General features: G+C 43.2%; 1 protein-coding gene and 1 long non-coding RNA gene across 2 annotated transcripts; one reads left to right on the forward strand and one right to left on the reverse strand.

Moving 5' to 3' along the window:
• Positions 1-1,927: 1,927 nt before the first annotated feature.
• tex2 (testis expressed 2) lies at positions 1,928-15,693 on the forward strand (the record flags this gene model as incomplete). The annotated part of the gene is made up of 11 exons (XM_083976639.1): positions 1,928-3,679; positions 6,290-6,490; positions 7,563-7,929; positions 8,768-9,060; positions 9,550-9,693; positions 9,829-9,928; positions 12,705-12,825; positions 13,476-13,598; positions 13,897-14,106; positions 14,617-14,737; positions 15,512-15,693. 11 exons carry the CDS (start codon positions 1,928-1,930, stop codon positions 15,659-15,661), a joined length of 3,582 nt encoding a protein of 1,193 aa, XP_083832765.1. The 3' UTR covers positions 15,662-15,693.
• A 2,265-nt stretch (positions 15,694-17,958) lies between these two features.
• Positions 17,959-18,583, reverse strand: LOC310990062. The gene is made up of 3 exons (XR_014595566.1): positions 18,481-18,583; positions 18,235-18,275; positions 17,959-18,054 (listed from the first exon to the last, which is right to left on the reverse strand). It is a non-coding gene; the product is annotated as an uncharacterized lncRNA (long non-coding RNA).
• Between the last annotated feature and the right edge of the window lie 224 nt (positions 18,584-18,807).

An 18,807-nucleotide genomic window follows, 5' to 3' on the forward strand; every position in this document is an offset into this window, starting at 1 on the left:
TCTGTGTCTTCTCTCTTTTGGCTGCTCCTTTCTAAAACCTTGGGACATCAGGAAAACTTGGAAGCGTCTCTCTCTGCTCCCCCTGTTGACCTCCACAGTGTTTTAATCCGTCCTTCAGGCTTTGACGACAATGACAACAACCACCTCCATCTCCATGGCTCTGTCTCCCTGCTCGTTTGCCTCCTCCCTCCTTTCTCCTTTTTCATCACTTTCTTTTGTCTGTGTCATCCTCCCCATTTTCTCTCTCCACCCTTCTGCTGTCTTTAAGTGAATTCTACTTCAAAAGCTCGTCTCTGAAAAGGTCGTCTGCAGCCTCTCTCTAGACCCCCGTGGCTCCTCATCTTTCTTCTTTGAGTTGCTCTTATCGCTGTCTCTCTCTCTTCTCCTTCTTCTCCTTGTTATTTGTTCTGCGGTGCCCCTTGCACAGTCATGGCACAAGAAACACACAGGCTTATACTCGACAAATAACACAAACAAAATCCATTGTTGTCCGGCCAAGTGAACGGCTGCCTAGGAGCAGCAGGCAAATGCTCTGTTATTCTATCCCAGCGAATACAATCTCTGGAGATGCAATGGCAACCAGAGAGCCCCAAGGGGTGATGAGGTTTTCTCCAAAATACAGCAAATCACATCAAGCTAACTGCTTTTGTTGTTTCCCTCCATCCTTCCTCCTTATAACAGACCTTTTTTTTCAACCAGCTGAAAACCTGAAAAAACCAACTGCACGTTTGGTTGTGTGTTTGTTCTGTTTGATAATGCTAACCAGGGATGAGGAGCTCTGTGCGATGTGGAAAAATAAATAGGCACAACAACTCAGTTATGTGTGAAATCATCACTGCATGATAAGTGACTTTAGTTCTGCTGTGTTGGGACTATGCAATAGATGCCTTGTTCCTGTGATCACTGGAGCTGAACAGTTACTTTGTTGTGTGATTATCTCCTGCATATTATTATGCTTGGTTGGGAGGAGGAATGTTTGTTATCATTTACGTATGTGTCTTTTTTTAATAGCTCTTATAGCTCAGAAATAACACATGACATGACACAAGGCAAAAAAGTGATATCAGATTGATATTCTGCTATGAAAATACATGACCAAACACTTAATGCAAATACTCTGTTTTTGTTTTTTGTTTTTTTTTGGACACTTGAGCATTTTGGTATTATTTCTCATCCTTTATTTTTCATACGGTCTAAACCCATTCATCAACACATCACTTTAAAAGCTGCACTGGTCAATATGGACTTTGGTGGTGACCACAAACCCTCTGGGGTAAAGCCGAATATTTGGCTTACATTTGTCATATGACTCCAGATGGATGCTGTTTGTATTATTGTTTGAGGTGATATATCGGAGTTACATTTTTAGAGCCTAAGTGGACAAAAAAAGCGGGGTTAATTTCAAATTGAAAAGAATAAAAAGATAATCAATTTTTGGATCAATTTTCCAACCACTTGTCATCATAGCAGCCTCTCTCAGCCTTTAGTCAGCTGCAGTCTGCCCCCTGTGGAGAGTGGAGTTAACTACAGGTGAAATGTTGATGGCCCTTCTCCTCCAGCCTTGTATGTTCTGATGTTACCCATTAATCATGTTGTAGTGGGGGAGACGGAGTGAGCAGGGTGGGGAAAGACGGAGAGAGGCCAGGCCGGAGAGCGACACAGGCTGACAGCTACAGCGCTGTGTAATGAGGGCTAATGGATCGGAGAGCATGGACATACCTGTCCAGCCTACTTGTATTAGGAAGAATGGAGTATTGCAAGAGTGGTCTGGGTGTCTGTCCTGTATGTGCGTATGTGTGTGTGTCTCAACCTCCTTCCTTACACTGATGTTTTCTCCCAGTCTTCCATTGTTTCTGTTGTTATTAACAGAGAATTGCCTCTGTCTCCATCTGTCTCTCCCAGGCTGTGAGCCCTGTGCAGGGTGGTGATGAGCAGTCAGGGCAGCAGCAGCAGCAGCAGGGGAAGTGGCCAGCATGCAGACACTCCTCCCCCTCGTCACGCCCCCGGACCCAAGCTGCAGGTGCAGCGCTCCCTCTCTCGTGACACCATCACCATCCACTTCTCTGCACTGGGGAAGGAGGAAGACGATGAGGAAGAGGAGCTTTACGGGGCACCAGTTGGAGATAAATCTGAGCTGGACGGTGCAGCTGGACTTCAAGGTGTAGAAGCTCCAGGGGCAGATGAGCAGTCTGTGGCCACAGGCTTGGAGGCCAAAGAGGAGCTGCTGTTTGAACCAATGGGAGCAGTGGCGTTCTCTGAAGCGGCTGTGCTCCCCATTTCGTCCCCCACCCTGTCTGTGCAACCCTCAGACCTTCACCCACACACACCGTCTGCAGCCATGACTATCATCCCCACCTCTACCCACTCCCATCTGAGCTCCAGTCCACCTGCCAGCTCCTCCTGGCCCTCTGACCGACCCACAGCTACTCCTCCATCCACAAGCTCCAGCTCCTCGTCTCCTTGCAAGTCTGCGGCGCTGTCCTCCTCCAAGCCTTTTCTCAGCCTGGTCAGGTCTTTGTCTAATGACGTTGAATCACGAGAATCCACCCCTGCTCCCACCACTGTCGCACCATCTCATGCACGCCACAGACACTTAATGAAATCTTTTGTCAAGTCTCTCTCCACGGACACGGCGAAGGGCGAACATCAGGAGGGGCCTCTTCATCATTACCTGCATCAGCAGCAGCAACAAACACAGCCGTCCCATAGGCATCCGCCCCGCAACATGCAGCTCTTCAAACAGTTTTCCCAGCCTCGTTTATCCTCCAGCCCGGTCATTGTCACTAAAGCAGGTGGAGATTCCAAAACGGCCCCTTCTTCCCCCATCATGTCCCCAGATGGCCGGTCTTTCTTCAAGGTGCAAGAAGTGGAGGCCAAGATAGAAGACACCAGGCGGCGACTGTCAGAGGTGATGTCAGATCCCCTGCAGCTTTTTAGTAAAATCATGGGAGATGAGTCCGGCATGGGAGCAGGTGGGAGCTCGGCTCATCGCGCCAAATCGCTGTCCTCCAGTGCATCGGAGCTCTGCGGGGTGACGGCGGTGAACGGACATGCAGAAGGTAACAGTAACTACAGCATCAAAGAGGAGGAAGGGCCAGAAGGAGATGAAGAAGAAGAAACACCCACGGGCAAAGGTCCAGACTCAGTATTTTTCTCCTTCCCATCACTGGCGCCAGCTCCAGGCCTCAACCAGGCCTCCTCATCCACTCTCCACAAGTCTCCTTCTCTCACTCTGGGCCGCTGCTCCATGTCGGCCCTGGTAGCTCGACAGGAAGACGAGGACTTCTGTGAACTGTACAGCGAAGACTTTGATTTATGTACTGATACAGAAACTCCAGATGGGGATCGTCCAGAGTCCCGGCAGCCTCATACTGGTAGCACTGGTGTGTGCAGTGAACTCGATACAGAGGACGAGGAGAAAATGGAAGAGGAGGTGGAGACGGTGCCCGTGACTGCCCTCGTCTTCTTAACGCAGTTGGTGTACTGGTACTTAGTCCTTCCAGTGCCGCCCAGTGTGAGTGCAGTGGTGCATGGGATAGCAGCTGGGTTCATGCTGGCCTTGCTGGTCCTCTGGCTGTCCTCTCCTCGACGCTCCTCATCAGGCATGAGAGGAGGGAGGGGACGGATGGGGCACTGGAACGTGGCCCAGTTGGATATAAAAGAACCAGGAATATACAAGGTGAGACAAACCACAGCATGGGTAGCAAAAATTAGTGACTGTTGCTCCGTGGCTTTAAAAATTTAAACTTGGTTTTTCTAAACTCTTGCATTCGGATCTTGTTCTCGATAACTCTGGAGTTTTAGTTGTAATTGCTAACACCATCAAGGTCTTACACTGCTGCAGCAAAAAGAAGCAGATTTAAGCTTTGCACACTTTTACGGGGAGATCATTGATTTTTAAAGCAAGCTTGCGAGACAGACATGATTCTACGCAGCCAATAGTAAAGATAAGATAGCATGGTCGTGATATACGGTATGGTATTGCATTCAAGTTACCATGCTTTGCATAAACCATTCTAAGGAGGATGGGGGTGCAATATTGTGCAACATATTTAAAAATCTATTTACTCTCAATGAATCAAATTGTACTTGTTGTCCACCGAAGAGCTTCTCTTTGTATCTTAAGACTACACAAATCTCAATCTCCCATTTTCATACAAGCCAGGCACTGAAATTCTCCTTGTTACAATTGAATTGGCTCTGCTTACACAGCATCCTTTGGGACTGATGAAGTGGATGAGAGTTAAACTCTATTCAGCCTCACAGGGACCAGCAGCAACATATTGAGGTTATATTACACTTTTTGTCTGTGATGGTTACAGTTTTGTTTAGAACCAAACTATCGAATGAGAGCACCGACACTTTTGGATCCTGTTCTCAGTTAACCTCGCTCGTTGCTGTAGAAACTCCACCAAAAGAGGAATGTTTAGCAGTTTGAAGGAGTTATGCAAGCATGTGTAGTTTGTGTGTGTGTGTGCATTTGCCTTTGTGGGTACCAAGCTGTTGCACAGGAGAGCCTTATGGCTAGAGGGCACAGCTGTTCCAAAAGAGGAGCTCTGTAGTTGTGCAGAACATGATACACATATGAACAACAAACCCGGGAGCACAGTAGTGCAGGGTACAAACTTCTCTTCTTTATCTTCCTCTTCATGCTCTGACTCATTTGAGGATCAACAAAGAATCTGTCAAATGCCCCACTTTATCTTTTGTCATGTTGTATGAGTGAATATTGTAGCACTGTGTCTCTGTAGAGAGAGAGAGAGAGAGAGAGAGAGGGATGCTGTGAATTCATGTTATGTAGCAAGCAATGCAAGAAGTCATATTTATTGATGTCAGTGGTACACAGAGAAAATTACTGCATTACCGTATCGAGGGCTTAGAACCAAAAGGGCGTAAGTGACATTTGACAAACTTTACAGGAGAGGCAAAACAAAATTTTGACCAGACTTCAATCAACTGTATTCATTAACCTTAAACCACAACATTGCAACCACAGATATGCTTATATGAATGAGTATTTATGTAATAAACTTATGACATATTAACACAATGAACATGTTCTTAAACATTTTAAAATAAAAAAAATATGTCAAAAACGTCACATACGCCTTTTTGGCACCAAACATTTCCAAGTCTTCTAGGACATATTGGGCGTATCTGCTGAACAATGCATTGAACTGATTGAATAATTAACACTCGAATAAGTAATTAATTGTCATGTAACTCATTCATTAATTATTTTAAAAGGGTCCTATGTCCCCCGCTGTTGCCGGTCGAATGACTCTCTCTACTTATCTGGACTCTATCCATCTATCTGGCCTGTCTAGCCTCTACCTGGTCTTTTTACTGTACTAAACTTAACCAACTCCTGTCTTTATTGCCTAAACCCAACCAATGGGACAATTCCACTTCTCACTCAAAGTCACAACTCAACTTCTCACTCAAAAATAGGCACAAATCTGCAAAGTCACAACTCCACTGCAGGTATGGGACAAAAAATGGCATGTTGCCCTGGTCTTTTTGGGGAAAAGCGGGGAACATAGGACCCTTTTTCTATGAAAGGGTTCTATGTTGCCCAGTCACACACATAACAGGTACATAGGAGCCGGGGAACATAGGGATGACTCCAGTAAGGCTCTCAAGGCATGATTCTGTCTTATTGTAATCACTCTTGTGAGGGCATACATTCAAAAACAACTCTGCCTCATCTTTAACTTCTTTAATATAGGATTCATCAGTTTGTTTCATAATATTCATCAAAATCTTTTCTGCCTCAGACAGTTCCATGTCTGCAGTTTTCTCTGCCATTTTCAATGCTGTTTAAGGGCAACAACTACACTTACGCCCTTCTGGCTCTGAACCAACATGTGGGTCCGACATGTATTTAGATGTATTTTTCAGTGCCAGAAGGGCGTAAGTGCACTTACGCCCTTTTTGAGTTAGGTCTTTATGGTTTTGTTGCTTTATTCAATACAGTTTGATCTCAGATGGGTCATTTTGGCATCATTGGATAGAGCTCATCAAGACCTTTCTTTTGATATATAGAACTCATTTTCGCCCAAAATGTCACTTACGCCCTTTTGGTTCTAACCCCTCGGTATGTTGTTTTGTTTTAAAAGCAGAACGTTACGATACAATCCCATATGATCTATTTAGCTCTGATAGAACTCTTTACTCCCTGGTTGAGTAAACTTTTAACGCCAAATCTTTATTTTTGACAGGTAGTCTGATGTTTGTATGTGATGTTTCAGCAAATTACCAAAGAAAACTCATCTCCTCTCCTCCCCAGGGCTGGATGAATGAGATCCACAGCTACGACCCAGAGATGTACCACGCCACCTTGACCCACTCTGTTTACGTCCGTCTGGAGGGCTCAGTCCTGCGTCTGTCCAAGCCCAACCGGAACATATCCCGCCGTGCCACACACAACGAGCCTAAACCTGACGTCACCTACATCAGCCAGAAGATCTATGACCTGACCGACAGCAAGGTGTGTTTGTTTTTGGGGCCTGTGTATTTTATGAAGATTGAAAGGGAGATGCTGAGATTGGGTTTCGCTCGTGAAATATGACTTAGTATCAGTCAATGGATGGAGATGAGGGGGTTATTAATGTGTAAAGTGTGTGTGTGTGCCCTTCAGTGTAATTGTTTGCTTGATGATAAGCTTAACAGATAGTGACATCATGCACACGTCCCCTCATATTTGCCTTTCCCTGAGTGCATGATTGCTAATAAGTCATGCTCTGTGACAAAGCCACTTATTTTCAGAGCCACACACTGTGTATAAACATAGAGTGAATGTCACAGGTCACTAACCCTGTACACACAGCTGTGTGTCTTGTGTATTGATGTGCTGACTCCATGGTTTTGCATATCCGTAGGACTGTCAGTGTATCATGAAGCAAAGGGGTCATTATGGTTGTCCTCCTCATCATGAAACTATACCCTGGATCGCCAAAGTTTACTTACAGTCAAGGTCTGATTGTTTTAACCATTCTGAGATCTGATAACCACAATGTCACACACAGCCCACAGCCAACACAGCAACCATGCAGTGCTAATATTGAAAGCTCATACCCATGTCAGAGATGCATTAGGCTGGAGCAAAAATGAATGCTGCAGTGAAATATGTAAGCAAAACTGGGTGTACTGTTACAGTGTACAGTGCAACACGGAACAACGATAAATGCTAACTGCTTGCATCATGAGCAAAACAAAGGACGTATCCTCACAATGGTGGCCAAAGACTAATGGAGCTCTGGGTTAAATGAATATAAATACATAATAGATGAGTCATCTGCAATTGCATGCATTGTTTCTTTTGGTTTACATTTTCAGGAAGTTTCAAGCCCTCAGTTGCTGCCACTTCACGCCCTGGGGCAAGTCTGCCACATTGTATTTATAGTTTCAGTGTGCCCTACAAAGTGTTCCTGTTAAACCCCACAACATTTTTTCTTTCTCATTTTAATATCAACATAATTACCTAGAGAGTACAACAACAGCAGAACACTCGATGTGATCATGTGTTTGATTGAATGTGCTTGGTCTGTATGTTCCCATAGATCTACCTGATGCCCCAGAGCTTGGCCAGGAAGAGAGTTTGGAATAAAAAATACCCCATTTGCATTGAGTTGGCCAAGCAGGAGGACTTCATGTCCAAGGCCCAGGGAGAGAAGCCCGAAGCTGCGGAGGACAAATTAACAGGGCTGGGTGAGAAGCTAGAGCGAACGGACAAAGGTGAGAAAGCTGAGGGATCAGCAGCATCAGCTGAGGAACCCAAAAGACCAGCTTCTGGAGGAGGGGATCTGACAATCTACCTGTTTGGGAGGACGGGTCGGGAAAAGGAGGAGTGGTTCCGGAGGTTTCTTCTATCTTCGCGGATGAAGTCAGAGGGGAGAGCTGGCAGCCTATCTAGCATCTGCAAGAGTGGTGAGTTTCTTATGAGCTAAGTAGAGTACCCCAGCCAAGATGCAAACAGCCATGCACATTATATTAGTGTATCTGTCTGTACATGCATTCTGTATTCTCACACACACACACACACACACACACACACACACACACACACACACACACACACACACACACACACACACACACACACACACACACACACACACACACACACACACACATCGTTCTTCAGAGTCAGAATACCATTCTCTTGAGTATGTAACTGCATAGCCATCAGATCTGTGTATAAGCCTCAGCTTAGAGACTGTCAATCCCCTCAACTGAGCGAACAGATGAGTGTGAATGGGTCAGCAGGATTACATACACAGAGAAGCAGCATATTATAGCAGTGGTCTCCACTGTGGGGTATAAGCCTGCAAGGATAAGGCCAAATTCAAAAGGAAACACTAGCACTGTGTGGGTCCAGTGATAAAGGCAGTGCAGGGTGAACAGGATTACTGAAAAGATTATTTAAGCATCAGGCTTTTTTTGTGGCTATACATGGCAATTACTTTGAAAACGACTATTTCGGTGCTAATGTGAGTCACAGAGCGGGTGCAGTGTGTCATCTGGTGTAAAGCGGGCTGATTCAGAATGGTGTTGAATACAAAACAGTTGCTAACTATAAAGGGCTATGTAAAGTGTTGAGCATGCATTATGGATGTGAAATATGATGCATTGATTGGAAAATGAAATCATTCACTGAAAATATTGATGCATGATTGTATCACATTCGCCTCCCCTAACTCTTCTCATCCCGCTCCCCTCTCCCTTCCTCCCTCCCTCCCACTGCACACCCACACACCACTTTTAGCCTTCCTGCCCTCCCACAGCCGCAGTAGCAGCACGCAATCTGGTGGAGGCCTGGAGGCTGACAGCAGGAGCAGCAGCCGGGGAAGCATGGAGGAGCTCTCGCAGTCTCGTCACAAAGAGGCCTCGTCCTCCTCCGTCTCCTGTGGCGCTGCTGCAGGCACAAAGCAGAAGATGCTGTTGGACTATAACGTCTACATGGCCAAATATGTCAACCCCCAGGTACCACCGAGAAGCCCGACTGCCACTGACAGCCCTGGGAACAGCCCTGAGAGCAGCCCCAAAACAACCAAAAAGGTACAAGACAGGGGGGATACACAAAAGGCTAAAAGGACATGGGCAACCAGACCTCTGCCATGCAGTCCCAAACCTCCAGGCTTTTAGGAGAATTTAATCAGTCCCTGCATTGTCACTTAAAGGGGAACTATGCAAGTGTGGTCGCTTTTTCGCTGTTTTGTTTGCTTTTTTCTCTACGGAGCTCCCTCTTCAGTTTCAGAGTGCAGAGTGCAAGGTTGGTTTTCGGCCAAGAGGCAGAGAGCCTCCATTCTCACCGTAGCAAGAATTTTAACCATCACAATAATTACTCGGAAGCTGTTTAATTAAAGTGCAAATCTTGCATAGTTCCTCTTTAACGGTAACCTTTTGGAGTTTTTTTCTAGCACTGTGGAGCAATGCTTTTCTGAGTGGACCCCTTTTTGGTTTGTGTTGCTGGTCTGTTGATTTGACAGCTCGGCTTTATGCCAAAAAAAAGTGAAGGTGCACACCTGTATGTTTCTTCTTCTGCAGTTACACAGGAGTTCAGAGGAGACCATGGAGCCTGAGGCCTGGGTCAATGCTTTTCTGGGAAGGATATTCTGGGACTTCCTGGGAGAGAAGTACTGGGCCAATGTAGTCTCCAAAAAGATCCAAATGAAGCTCAGTAAGATCAGGGTGGGTACTGGTGTTAGTTCGCACAGATATAATCCCACAGCGTAATTTAAAATCCCCCGTGGTGTTCCAATGAAAGATAATTTTGTGTCTCTTTTGTTGATACGTTCATGTACATGTCTGCCTTCTGTGTTTCAGCTGCCATATGTTATGAATGAGCTGACTCTGACAGAGCTAGACATGGGCTTTTCCATCCCTAAGATCCACCATGCCTCCAAACCCTCTGTGGACCACCAAGGTAGGAAGAGAAAGTACACTAGGTATGTCATGTTTTTCAGTGTTCTGTGTGGTCTGCTACATTAGAAATGTGTTATTTCCCCTTTATTCTGCTCCTCCTCCATCGTCCATTACAAGCTAGGCTGTCTGTAAGTTCCTCTTGCCTTTCTGACACAATAGAAACACATGCTTTCGCTTTCCTTTGCACCTCAATCCATCCATTTCTTTCTTCTCCCTTTCATATCATATCTCCACCTTGCCCCTGCTTTGCTCTCCTTCTCTCCAGATTAAGACATTTCCCCTCTCAGGCCCTTTCCCTCTCTCTTCTCTGGAGTCTAGCTCCTCCGTGTGCCTTGCTCTATTAAGCCACAGTAATTAAACTTCACGTCTTTATTCCCTCTCATCCATTACTGAGACACTGGCTCACCCTGCAAAGCGACTGATGAAATGCACACGGGCAACACAGAGATGTAGAGCATATTAATTCCTATGGAGGTGGCTGCTTTGGGTTGAAAATGAAAGAAGAGAAGCTTAAGGGAGTAAGGGGCAGGTTGTCGGGGGTGTGGTATCTGATTCAAGCTTGATATTTCTTTGCCATATCTATACTGTTCTGTCCTAGTGACGGTTTTTAGTCCACTTGCCTGCATTCAGGATGTCAGAGCCATGGTTATACCTGTTGCTGTTTAGCTGTAGGAGCCGGTCACAAGTTGTTCTCTTGTCGGCTGCATTTCATGGCTGAGTCTGTGCTGCTTGTTCATGTCTTCTGTATGAACCTACACACCCACAGATGTAGACTCACAAAGCATCATCAGTTGAACCCACCATATATTTCTGGCGGAGTGACATCTCTGTAAGTGCTGCATTGTAAACCTGCAAACAGGGTGCGAGAGCTTCAGTGCTTCCATTTCATATCTTAACGGTTTTATTATCTTGTGATGACGTTGTTGCTCCTCACTCCTTCACATTGTGAAGGCATGATTTGATTTACAGTATTTATACTGTGTTCCATGAGCTGCAGGAGCTTTAATTTTTTAGCTAGTGTCTCATTAACGTATCTATGTTTAGTACGGCTTTTAATTCTTTTACACCAGTGATGACACTGAGTCAGGGTGGTCTGATATCTGAGGGCTTATCATGTCAGAAAATGTGTGTGAAGGTCTTGCATTATTAGTTTTTGTGAGGAGGGTGTAAGCATAAATGTGCTCATTTAAAGTAACTGGTGAGATTTTATATTATACTGTATGTAGTGTTGATTAAAAAAAAACATTACAGTAGTAGTATCAACAGTACTGGTTGTCATTCCTGCGCAGTAGCCTACATCATCAGTTTTTTCATTGTTTAATAGTAACAGCTTAGTTTAGCATGTTAGCATTGTACCCCTTAGCACATTGGCACAGCTGAGGCCTCTGGGAATATTAGTTGTATAAGATTTTTGGTCATAAACATGGACTTGATGACAGTTTTTACAGTTTCTGAACCTAATTGCATGATAATCCATCTAACATTTGCCAAGATAGATTTCACACTGAACCGCAAACGTTGATGTGTTGATGTCGTTGGGAGTCTCCTAGGTCATTAAGAGTTATCCTCTGAGCACTATAAATACCTGAAGTACCAAATAACATGGCAATCAGTCCAACATGTCATAGAAATATGTGAATCATGGTGTTGCTAAAAAAAAAAGACAGGGTCACCAAAGTCAGAGGGATTAATACTCAGGGGCATCCCCTGACGTCCCATGAGCAGATGAATATCTGTATGAAATTGTATGGCAATACTGACATTTTTATACACTCTAGTTTCTCTTTATTGTATAATGTCACTAAAACATCATATTTCTTGTTATTTAAACAAATCCACGCAGACATTTTGACCTTTCAACTTTTTCTTCCTTTGATTTTAACCCACACCCAACAAAGAACACAGTGCATACATCAAGTTATAGCGTGAGTAACTATAACTATTACTGATCATAATCTATATTTCCATATTTACTAGTTATTGAGACATTTCAGTCTGGTACTTAGTGGTTGACCGACCAGATGACATTACCACCAACAGAAAATGACATGATGAAAAATGTAAAAAAAAATAAAATAAATAAATAAATAAAATAAACTAGATTCAGGACTTGACTAGTAGAAATTTTGCAGTATTTGGTATATAGGCCTACTGTATGGTCTATGTTGAAGCATACATTGAAGTGATGTGGATACAATGACTCTTCTAAAATGAATTTGACTCTCCAGACTGTCTCTCCCCTCTGTGTGTCTAGTGCTAAACAGACAACAAGATACTGTCCAGAGCATTCAGTCTTAATGCTGTAATGTCATTTAGCTTCTCTTTGACAGCGCTGCCTGCCACACACATACAAATCAATGAGCATTTATGGAGAGTGGGAAATGAAGAGGAGGAAGAAGGGAGGCAGAGGAATGATAATCAACACTTATCAGTTGTTGAGGTTAGAATTTATCGAGCAAACAGCAGGGGGATCGAAATCCAAATAATTCTCCTGTTGCCTCTTGAGAAGTGTGATGTGTAAACAGGAAGTAGCCTGATGAAGTGAGCCAACGAAGAGGCGCTGCTACTCTAGAGTATGATGACCTTTTTGGTGTTTGCTAATGCTAGGGGATAGGGCTTCATCCTGGGAACTCTGCAGGGGACCTCACAGCAGTCAGACACCAAACAGGAGATCAGCATTTATATTGAGGAGTAGCACTTTAGAGTTGGGGTTGTGTGTGGTGTACAAAAAGCCTTAACTCTATATGTCTGTGTCATCTCTCTTACTTTCTGTCCAGGTCTGTGGTTTGATCTGGAGGTCTCCTACGCCGGCTCCTTCCTCATGACGCTAGAGACCAAGATGAACCTGGCCCGTTTGGGCAAAGAGGGCGAGGGGCTTGGGGAGCACGGGAAAGAATGGTGAGGCTCTCACATAACATTAAGTATTTATGTATTTCTTCTTTTAAAGTTTACAATAAAGCTTGTGAAAATGAGACAGATTCTTTCTAAATGTCTTTTCTTGTTTGTCTTGATGAACTGACAACTACATTTTGAAAGCAATTCTTCATAATGTTGTCCTTCTCTATGCTTGTTTCTGTCAGTGCCCTATAATGCTGTACAATTCTCAGTGATGGCTCTAAAATAAGATGTTTGAAGGATTAGGTTTTTTGGCTAAATAAAACCGCTTAAAGCTAATTAGGTAGATTTGCATTTAGAGCCATATTAGCTGTCACATCTGTTTTTTCACAATTCCTACCCTTTTTCTGTTGGCTCTTCCTCCTTTCTCTTTATATACTAATCCTCTCTCTGGACGCTTACCACCGTGGATTTGTCCAATGACTGGTGAGTTTGGGAGTAGATGCCCACAGATGTCTGTCACTGGAACAATACATTTAGTCGTGGATTAGCTTTTTTTCTTGTAAATCGGTATTGGTTCATTTTCTGTGATTTATATCAGTAGGGATGCATTTAATAGGAATTAGTTCTGATTGTTATTGGTTCTTTGCAAAGTCATTCAGACCTGACTTGGCAACAGTGAGTGAGTGTGTTTATGTGTGTGTACGGGACAGGCACAGGCCACGGACATACTGTCTAGCAGACAGTGATGAGGAGTCATCCAGTGCGGGCTCATCGGATGAGGAGGATCCCCCAGAACTCCTCAGTGACAAACCCATTCTGCCTGGAGCCGAAGGGTGAGCCAGCGTCTCTTCACTAGCAGCATCAGCATGTATCTGAATTGAAAATAGGCAGCAACAAATTCACAACGATATGCTGAAGCAGAATGTTCTGCCCTCTCTGTCCACCCATCTGCCGACCTACCACTCAGACCCACATGTTTGAAAGCTTGCTTGCTGACTTAATGTAACACCCCAGTCGCTCCCTTTCATCGTGGGTGCTAAGCAGCAAGAGATGCTGTTATGAATAAATGATGAACCTGACTCACTCTCTGCCTCCTCTCCTCCTCTGTTTCCATCCTCTGCGCTCACGTAGCTATGTGGGAGGCCACAGGCCCAGCAAGATCATGCGTTTTGTGGACAAGATAGCCAAGTCGAAGTATTTCCAGAAAGCCACCGAAACGGAGTTCATCAAGAAGAAGATGGAGGAGGTGTCCAACACACCCCTTCTGCTCACCGTGGAAGTGCAAGAGTGCCATGGGACGCTCGCTGTCAACATCCCACCTCCTCCCACGGACAGGATATGGTGGGTTCACTTCCAGGGTGGAGGGGGGGAGTACAAAGAAGACTGTAGGGTGCAGTTAACATTATACATGGGGTTCCTGGATTTAGCATGACACTGCACCCCCTGCTGGCCAAATACAGACATGCATGCAATGAAGGAATAAAAATGTTTAATCACCACTGAACGAAATATTACTTAACTTTTGAGGGCACAAAGGTATATATTCACATTAAATATGTGGAATATCACTGTGAGCTAGCATGCAAGCTTAATTATTTAACCATCAACACCCGCACTCTGGACCCATCTTGGGACACCAAGTAAAATTTTGAGATGATAAAAAAAAGGAAAGAAAACATATGCTTCTGTTACACAGCAGTATGGCTTTATAGAAAATCCCAAATCCACACTGAAAACACAGCTTGGTAGCGACAGCACCATCGTCTCTTTTCATGGAGCATGTTTCCTCAACAAAGAGCCTTCAAATGTATGAGGTTATATAACTTTTGAATGGTTCCTCTCGGCTGTCAGGTATGGTTTCCGGAGCCCACCTCACCTGGAGCTGAAAGCACGGCCCAAACTCGGAGAGAGGGAGGTCACTCTAGGTCATGTGACTGAATGGATTGAGAAGAAACTGGACCAGGAGTTTCAGGTGAGGAAAAATAACAAATAAGAAACTGCATGCTCATATTTTGTCACGATAACAGCTTATTGGCAGTGTCGAAGGTAATGCTATATTCCAAATTACACTTCAGAGGCCTTGAATTGACCTGACAAAAACAGACTGAAAGTTTACTTGAGAACAAAGAAAATCTCTTCCCAGATGTTTTAGGGTTAGAATTTGGGTTATAAAAGAGGACTTCAGACATTAATGTATGGCTTCTCGCGTCCATACACTTCAAAGCGGTGTGCCTGTGGCTTTCCCACCCATTTACCATTTACCATTACAAGTAATGGTAGGCCTGCTACTAGACAACTACCCCGAGGCACACCTGCAAAGAACAACAGCAAAGTGCCCCTGTCAGATCTACCACACATCCACATTTATCCCTCCTGACTCCTTTGGGGGTTATTATGTACCCCCACCCCCTAACCTCTCATAATGGCCTCCAGACACAGTGTTGCAGGTTGCAGTGAACACTATTGTCACTATTGTTGTGACTGAGTATAGGTTTCAACAAATGCCAAACTCAGGTGACACTGGTTAGGGTTAGATGCATAAAGGATAATGGTCTTTTCTTTCCAGTTCCTGTTAACAGATATGCTTTCATGTCACTGTCTTTTATACATTTTTAAAGCATATTTATCAGTATTTTTTGCCAAACTAAACCTGAATAATTTTGATAAGTATATTTCAGTGTCATCCTCCTATTTCATTGTTGAACTGAAGATGATTTTGCTTGTCACTCTGTTTGTCCACCCATAGAAAATATTTGTGATGCCAAACATGGATGACGTATGGTTACCCATAATGCACTCTGCTATGGACATGCGGTCAAATGCCAACTTGGTTACTGTGACAAATGATGCCTTGAAGGACCCAGAACCCGAGGACTCTGAGGTCTCTGACATGTGAAGACTGCTGGTCAAAGCGTTAACGCTGATGGATGTTTTATCAACGTGGCAATATGATAAAGTCCCCACCCCACACAAGAAACCATGGGTGCAGCAACGGGTAAAGGCCAACTCTCCGATATTTTTACCCATATCCTAGCCCTCCCCCCTGTTGTTGCACCCGTCACCCGTGGCCATTCATGAGGTACACTCGCAAAACTGAAAGCAGCTGCGAGCAAGTGATCCTCTGTGGCCACTAAAAGCAGGAGACCGAGAGAGCTGACTCATAGACTGTCAGCCAATCACATTTTTATTTGTGACATCAAATGTTCTGATTCATTCTCAGATGAAATACAAAACACGGAGCATGTTGAAACAGTTTTAACATCGTGGCGGTGGATTGACAAGCAGCCATCTGATTCAACCAGAAGAACCATAATACCTGTGATGTACAGCTGCACCAAACATGATAGTTGTACAGTGTAAACTTTTTTTGTGACCTTTCTAACTGAGCGGTTTATTCTTGCTCTGACTCTAGGAGCACTTTGAGGCCACCCAACTAATATTTGGAGATGTGTTTGCTGAAAGCCCCTGCATCTATCGATATTCATTTCACAGGGATATCAAGACTCATTTATCACCCGTCCACACCGCTGCCTGTGCCAGCCGCCTGGCACTTATATGCAAACAGATCAATGGCGCTGTGTCCATCGAAGATAACAAGGTCAGATCAATCCAGTATGGACACTATAGTAACGTACGGCCTGTGTGGTTTTTACTATGTGGTAGGGATTAGAGCTACAACTGACTTTTAGTGGGGTGACTTCAAAAAAATATCAGCAAACACAGCTGCTCCACATTGCCTAGGTCTGATGAATGTATAAATAGGAATGCAGCTCCGTAGCTCATTCGAGGAATAGCTCATTCACTGACGACGTGCTTCTGTGCAACAAGCTTAAAGACTTCTTTTCATGTTATCTTCAGAGTTCGGCAAAAGTAATAGCTTTCTGTTTTTCTTGCCAAAGCAATCTTTTGTTCCTGTATGAAGGGAACTGAGTGAGGTAAACAGTGTCAAATAAGCAATTGGATAATTGACCTGCATTCCCACTGTAGCTGGAAATTCATAAAATACAGAAATAATCTGAGGTGAGTGATTATTTTTTATTTTTAAGGGGGCAGCAGGAGACTGGAATCCTTACATTGACAGGGTAACATAATAACTTCCTGTTTTATTTGAATAATAAGATACTGGATATTAGCCATATTATTTAATGTTGTCAGCAGACATCCAGCTAATGAATGCTTGTTTATTTTATTTATTTATTGCTTTTCTTTATGTACTGTACATCTTCAAAAGGAAAAACACCAATAAACTAGAACTACAGCAAATTTGTAATCCGCCAAGACACCGGTTGCTTTACAGGTGAATTGTATACTTTACATGTTTTATGTTAAAATATGTGTTGGCAAAGTGTATGAGGCAGAAAGTGCCTTTAAAAATAAACATTCCTCCATTGTGAGCCACCACATTCGTTGCATCAGTTGAGGATAAAGAGATCAAGTCTTTGTGCCATTACTTGTGTCTGTAAAGACATGACCTTTGTTTTCACAGGTTTTGGTGTTGTTCATTTTCACAGTGATGAAAATATCAAACATTGCTGTTGTGTTCAGTGATGTCACAGAATGTTATGGTTCTGATCGTTGTGGATCAATAAAACCTTTTGCTTGGACAGAATAATTGCATCCATGTGGTTGTGACACAAAGTTATCCATGTAGCTATGTAAACCAGTAACATCATAACTCTTACTGTTTATGTTCAGGATTGCAAAAGACTAATTTAATTATCAATGAACCTTCCAATTACTAAATTAACTAATCAATTTAAATAAGAAAGAATGACTCTCACTGTGTGCAGATCTCCATGCTAAATATTGTGATTAACTATTTTGATATACATGTGTAGTAACAGTGTACTGTGAGTCAACAAGGACTATTTGTAGACATTAAAAATTCCAGTTAATCTAATTTTTAACTTTTTTTGGTGCACTTTTAGCATGAAAAACACTGTTTAGTAATGCGTTTAGATTCTGTGCCTTGCTTTAAAAGAGAGACTTGGGAAAATTGCCAAGAAACTCCAGTTATGACAAGATATGATCTTGCACTGCTTTTGACCTTTGTGAATGACTACTGAAAAAGCCATTCAGGTTCAAAAAAGTGCCTTGAAGACAATGGTGCCTTTTCTTTTAACCACAATCTCTGAAGTAAGTGGGAATTAATGAGCGACACAGTTTCCTTTTTAGACAAATACTTTATTTATTCAGCCATTAGTTTACTTTCCAGTTCAAAAATAAATCATTAATAGGTCATGCCACCTTGTGATTTACAGTACCGGTAGTCTTTGTTCTGCCCAGCACCTGCAGAACAAGGAAACACTTTATGAGCTTTGGTATTTACACACCATCAATCAATGACAGTTGTATGTAGGTTATGTCAGATACAATCTGTCTTCAAAATTTCATCAGAAGTCTAACGCAACATGATCATCACTCAAAACCACAAATCAACCACTCAAGCTAATTTTTCCAGATACTTACTGTGCTGTCACTGCACTGATCTATCCACACATGTACAGCTCCTGTATGAAAAAAAATCAAATGGATGAGTGAGCTGCGTTATTTTAGAAAAAAAAAAGAACATTTATTGGCAGCTTATATCAGACTGTAAGTTGACTTCATATTCAAATCAGAAGTCTAACGCACTAAAATCATCACCCATGAAGCAAAGGAAAGAGATTTAAATCATCTTTTTGTTTTTTTCCCTTCCTTCTAATAAATACTCACCATCACAAAATCATGGCCTTGGCCTGCAAAATCCACCTCCCTTTTGTCCACGTGTGGATGTGCAATCACCACTGCACCACCAATCCGATGTTATCACCAGCCCTGTGTAAATAACAAAATACTGCATGTTGAAGAAAAAACAAAACATTGCATTTGCAGCTTGGTCTCAGCCTACAGTCAAAAGAAAGAAAGAAAGAAAGAAAGAAAAAGCAATCTTACCGTCACATTTTGCGGCCTACTGCTCCAACATGTTAGCTTTTAATACTCTATCTTAGTTTTTCCAAGTTTCTGTGAACTTATAATAATCACGTTTCGTCATAATGAGTA

This window comes from Trachurus trachurus, assembly GCF_905171665.1.
Source record: "Trachurus trachurus genome assembly, chromosome: 8".
Lineage (NCBI taxonomy): Eukaryota > Metazoa > Chordata > Actinopteri > Carangiformes > Carangidae > Trachurus > Trachurus trachurus.